This window comes from Spermophilus citellus (genome assembly GCF_964194105.1).
Source record: "Spermophilus citellus genome assembly, chromosome: 2".
Taxonomy (NCBI): Eukaryota; Metazoa; Chordata; class Mammalia; order Rodentia; family Sciuridae; genus Spermophilus; species Spermophilus citellus.
In genome coordinates, this window is record NC_138183.1 from 257,857,576 (window position 1) to 257,863,434 (window position 5,859).

Genomic DNA, 5,859 nt, shown 5'->3' on the forward strand with positions numbered 1-5,859 from the left:
TCAAGATACATAAAAAGGCTTTATTTGCAGAGGAACAGGAATTTAATCAAATAGCCCAAATCCCATGTCATCATCAGACTCCTCAGACTCTTCTTTCTTCTCATCCTTCTTCTCCTCTGCTGTGGAAAAGGAGACCATGGTGAGCATGCCTGCATGACCAGACTGCCAGAGAGACCCCATCAAGTCCGAGCCTTAGACCACTGCCCACTCTCCAGGCCTCCCTTACCTGCAGCAGGGGCAGATCCAGCAGCAGGAGCTGCAGAGCCAGGGGCAGCAGAAACAGCCACAGTTCCTCCAGCAGGCACACTGGCAAGTTTGCCAATGCCTACAAAAAGAGATGAGATCAGAGCAGGTTCCCAGGCAGGATTCTGCAGGGGTGAAGTGACCTGGGGAAGCTCATTTAACCCACATACTCTAGCCTGCCCAACACAACAGGGTTCCATCACAGTGCCACAGGCTTCCCTTTTCTCCAGGACTTGATGTTGCAGCCCTGCCCAAGAATTCAGTGACACTCATGGTCAGGGACTCTGCTTTCATTACCATGACCCACAAAGGGAGGTTTTCAACCCAAGAACTTTATCTTATAATTAGCCCTTGGACATAAGCTGTACAAACATGTTTACAACTGTTCAGGGAGTCTACTATCCAAGTGTCCAGATCTCAGCCCCAGCAATAAACTTATAATCCAGACTGCTGAGCTGGCTTTGCTTGTCACATATACAGGGACAGAACTGCTGAAACCACTCAACTTCCAAATAAGCTATATCAGCTCCAGTCTAATGTCACCAGAAAACCATCTGCTCAGCGAAGGGGGACAGAACCCTGTGGCCCTCAGTTCCTGCTCCCAACCCCTTAGAGAAGCAGGAACTATGTGCAAGAGCTCCACAGTTTTGGAGAAATCCTGGAGAAAAGGGTTCAAAGGTGGGGAAGCCAGGCAGGCCCCCGGGCAAGGGCTGACAGGTTCAGTGTGAGTAGAGGGAAACCCCTACCACCCACTCATCAGTGTCCAGAAGCATCCCCGGCATGAGCCCATGAAGGCCTTGCTCACCCACTCAGGTCAGGCTTCTACAGTGTTCTAGTCCACAAGCGAAACCTGGCAGGCCATAGGTTGACCAGCAGGAATTAGGATGGACATGAAAATGAAAGTCCCTTCATATAAACTCACCCTGGGCTATGACATCTTCAATGTTTTTCCCATGCAGCTCATTGATGACCTAAACAAGACAACCACAGCCAGCAGTCAGTTATCATAGTCAAGCTGCTGCATCCTGGCCCAAGAGCAGGGATGGCAGGCACAACACAAGAAAACCTGCAGCTTCTAGACCCACAGTGACCAGCATGGTAGCCATCAGAACTGAAATACTGTGAGCTGAAGCCAAGTGCCAGAATTCTAAAGCTTTCACTGGAAAAATAACACAAAATGCCTCCTTGCTTAAACTAAGTACTTACGTTACATTTAAATAAGCAGGGTCGGGCTGGGACGTAGCTCAGTGGCAAAGCGTCTGCCTTGCATTCACAAAGTCCTCGGTTCAACACCCCAGTTCCAAAAGACAAAAAAAAAAAAGAACCCCACCAAAAAAAAAAAAAAAAAGGATTAAAAAAAAAACACCTTTAAATAAGCAGGATTAAGTAAGATCTCATTAAGTTCGATTTTTTTATAAGTCTGATGGTATAGACCTGTAATCCCAACAACTCAGGAGATCCTATCTCAAAAAAAAAAAAAAAAAAAAAAAAACCCAAAAGAAACAAAAAAGGATCGGGAAGTGTAGCTCAATGAGGGTTCAACACCCAGCATAGAAAAAAAAATTTTTTAAATTGTTTTTTAGACTGGGGATATAGCCCCACGATGGAGCGCCTGCCTAATAGGCAAGAAGCCCTGGGTTAGATCCACTGCGCCTAAGGGGGTGGGGGTTAGGGCTGAGTGGCAGAGTGCTTTCCTAACATGCGTGAGGCACCGGGTTCCATCCTCAGCACCACATAAACTACCAAAACAAAAGGCTTTCCGTCCATCTACAATTACAAAAAGAAAACAAAAGTTAATTTTATTCTAGTTGTATTTAGACACAAAACCTTTATTTAAGTTTATGAGGAACGAACCCAGGGTCTCACGCGTGCAAGGCAAGCACTCTACCATTGAGCCACAACTACAGCAAAAATACCTTTTAACCCCATATAACCATCCAAACTGGCACAGGCCGCCCTCCGTTTCTCCAGCGGGTCATCTCGCTTGAGCCAGGTGGGGAATTTGGGCGGCGAGGGCCGTACCTTGTTGAGCCGATCGTCGTCCGCCTCGATGCCCACGCTGTCCAGGATCTTCTTGATGTCCTTGGCGCTGGGGGAGGCGTTGCCCCCGAGGGCGGCCAGCAGGTAAGAGGCAACGTAGCGCATGCTGCTGAGGGCAGACAGGGCGCGGCGGTGGCGTTATCCCGGCGGCCTCTGGCCTCCGGGCCCCACCGCGCCGCCCGAGGAGGCCGTGCGCGGCCCGGTCCCGAGGCTCCCGCCCGACGGGGCTGCGAGCCCCGCGCCCTCCGCCCGCCCCGCAGCCCCGGCCCCCGACCGCGGTCCGGGCCCAGCGGGCCCACTCACTCGGCGGCGGCGGACTGGCCTCACGCGTGCGACCTCGGCGGCGGCAGGGAGCGAAAGGAAGGCGCCGGCGCAAGGGGCGGGGGTAAACTGATACCCAGAAGCCTCCGGGCCGCGGGGCGCTTCTGATGACGTAACGGGCGCTCGGCCAATGACCACAGGCCGGAGACAGCCTCATCCGCGCTCGGGCAGTCGCCGCGGCAAGGTCAAGAGCGCTTCCGGGGCGGCTCCTCCTTGGGCCTGAGCGTGTCTCCCTGGAACCCGAGCGGCGGCGTGCGGGGCGGCGTGTCCGTCGGCGCCCAGCGCTCCCGTCACAACCCGCGGCGCCTGCGGCCCCCGTCGTGCAGCGCGGCCGCCTCGCTCGACCGCTCCCTTAGCCGGCGAACTACAGTCCCGTGGTGCACCGCGGCGGAAGTGCGGTGCGCCACGGGCCAGGCCCGGCACGTGGTTCCGGCCCGGCTGCAGGCGCGGGCGGCTCCGTGCCCTGGCGGAGGCCCGGGGCGTAAGAGGTAGGCTGGCCGCCTCGCGCCTACTGACCCGCGCCCTATCTGGAGGCAGCCCCTGCCCCGCCGTGCCCTGTGAGTCAGACGGCCGGCTGGGAGAGCGCGAGCCCGCGAGGCGGGGACAGTCCTGAGGCCCCGTCACCCACGTCCTCTGGGAGCGTGGTCCCAGAGAATGACCGGTCCCCTTGTGGGCCGAGAACTGACTACAGTGTCCACGTGGTCGTCAACACATGCTACTCACTCGCCCCTTTGGAATTCTGCTACACTGGGGTCTTGAGCGGGAACAGGCTGGGCCTGGGTGAGGACAGAAGAGGCCATCCCGGCGAGAGGGTCATAAGGAGTCTGGACAGCCTCGGAAAGCTTTCCTGAGGCTGAGGCTTTGCTGAAAGATCAGAAAGGCTGACCCAGCTCCCTGGGGCGGGGACCCCGCAGAGGGATCAGAAGCCAAGGCTGGAAGGTGGCAGGGGATAGTGACAGCGCCAGCCTTGGGAGTGCTCCCCTATACCACCGGTTATCGTTGACGAGCTCTGCTTCTCCACATGTTGAAGTTTGAATATTAGAGAAGCACACTGAGGCAAGCATATAGGGTAGGGTCTATTTAAAAAGGGTTAACAGACTTATCCCTGGAGGGAGAAGGGGGCCATAGCTGGTATCCCAAGAAGCGAGGTCTTCTGTCCTTTTTATATGTCCTAGGCTTCCTCTGTTCAGCTCTCGTCCCCTTATCTGTCTCCTTCCTGTGTCCGTGACTAGGCCCAGGAATGCTGGTGGGATGGCCAAAAGGTGGGACTCTGGTGGACTGAAGGGGGAAGGTCAGGAATGGATGGAGAGCCCAGGACACTTAACAACCTTAGAGCTCCTTATAGTAGGGAGGGGCAATTCCTGGGACTGGTTACCTTAGCAACAGGTTAAAGCAAAGGCTCTGAAGGAATTAACATTTCAATCCCTCCTGGGATAGGGGCTGGGGATGTGGCTCAAGCGGTAGCGCGCTCGCCGGGCTTTCGTGCAGCCCTGGTGGGATCCTCAGCACCACATACAAACAAAGATGTTGTGTCTGCCGAAAATTAATAAATAAATATTTTTTAAAAATCCCTCCTGGGACTCAAAATTGGCCTCCTTGATCTGACCTAACTTGATTTACCTGTCTATATTGACTGCCTGCCTAATTATGGCTTCACAACTACAGCGCAAGCCCTCCTGTGTATAGTGCCTTACTGGCTGGTGTGTGAGCCCCATATTTAAGTCCCCCAGTACTTACCTACATTTCAGAGGAGGAAGGATGGACGCAGAAGGGTTTTCTTGCTCAAGGTCCCATAACTGAGCTAAAATAGGGAGACCATTTTGGCAATGAGGAGCCTTGGCAATTCCAAAGGGAAGCCATTTGTATGGGGAGGTGGTAGGATGTGATTTTTAAACCTAAGCAAACACTGAACCACTGAGTATTCCCAGCCCACCCCTTTAACATTTTATTTTTATTTCTAGTACTGGGGACTAAACCCAGGGTACTTTACCACTGAGGCACATCTCCAGCCCTTTTTATTTTTTTGAGACAGGGTTTTGTTAAGTTACCAAAGGTCTCACTAAATTACTCAGGCTGGCTTCCAACTTGGGATCCTCCTGCTTCAGCCTTCCAAGTCATTGTGATTACAGCCATGGGCCGTAGGCCACCTCATCTAGCCATTTTAACCTTTTTTTTCTTTGGTACCAGGGATTGAACTGAGGGGCACTCCACCACTAAGCCACATCCCTAGCCCTATTTTGTAGTTTATTTAGAGATCAGGGTCTCTCTGAGTTGCTTAGTGCCTCACTTTTTGCTGAGGCTGGCTTTGAACTCGAAATTCTCCTGTCTCAGCCTCCCAAACCTCTGGGATTACAGGCCTGCACCATTGCGCCCAGCTCCATTTTAACCTTTTTTTTTTTTTAAATATTTATTTATTTTTTTAGTTCTCGGCGGACACAACATCTTTGTTTGTATGTGGTGCTGAGGATCGAACCCGGGCCGCCCGCATGCCAGGCAAGCGCGCTACTGCTTGAGCCACATCCCCAGCCCCATTTTAACCATTTTTTAAGTGTACAGTTTAGTGTCATTAAATGCATTCACATTGTTACATAACCATCACTATAGTCCATCTCTGAACATTTTTCATCATCCCAAACTGAAGCTATACCTACTGCACTCTTCCGCCCCTCACACCCACCATTCTGCTGTTTCTGTGATTTTGACTAGGCATTTCATAAAAGGGGAAACATGCAGGATTTGTTCCTTTTGCTTTTTCTTTTATTCTACATTTTCCAATGTTTATCTGTTCTATAGCATGTGTCAGAAGTTGATTTCTTAAGGCTGAACAATATTCCTGTGATTGAGTTTTAAAAACATCCCTCTGAGGACTGGGGTTGTGGCTCAGTGTTAGAGCGCTTGCCTAGCACGTTTGAGGCCCTGGGTTCCATCCTCAGCACCACATATAAATAAATAAAGAAAGAAAGATATTGTGTCAACTACAGCTAAAAAATATTTTAAAAATAAAAATTAAATCATCCCTCTGACAGCTTTGGGAGAAACAATGTGAGGCAGGGGCTGGGAATATTGGAAGCAGGGAGTCCTGTAGGAGCCTGCCCATCCCCATTGGTGGGATGGTGGTGGCGCAGGGGGTGCAGTGAAGATGGTGCATGTAACATGGTTAATTGGTAGTAGAAGCTTTGTTCATTTCCAGACCATCTTCTCTACTGGACCAGCGTGCTGGGTGAAAGAAGCACAGACCCATCCTCAATGGGGGGG

General features: G+C 52.0%; 1 protein-coding gene across 3 annotated transcripts; it reads right to left on the reverse strand.

Annotated features, from left to right (window-relative positions):
- Positions 1-2,953, reverse strand: RPLP2 (ribosomal protein lateral stalk subunit P2). 3 transcript variants are annotated; one of them, XM_081282159.1, is made up of 5 exons: positions 2,587-2,953; positions 2,266-2,389; positions 1,166-1,214; positions 227-325; positions 1-116 (listed from the first exon to the last, which is right to left on the reverse strand). In XM_081282159.1, the coding sequence occupies exons 2-5, from the start codon at positions 2,386-2,388 to the stop codon at positions 43-45; spliced, it is 345 nt and encodes a 114-aa protein (XP_081138285.1). In that variant the 5' UTR covers position 2,389; positions 2,587-2,953; the 3' UTR covers positions 1-42. The 3 variants fall into 3 exon arrangements, with proteins under 3 accessions (XP_081138285.1, XP_081138284.1, XP_081138283.1); XM_081282158.1 differs by having other exon boundaries at positions 1-119; positions 2,266-2,392; positions 2,587-2,949; XM_081282157.1 differs by having other exon boundaries at positions 1-119; positions 2,587-2,947.
- Positions 2,954-5,859: the final 2,906 nt, after the last annotated feature.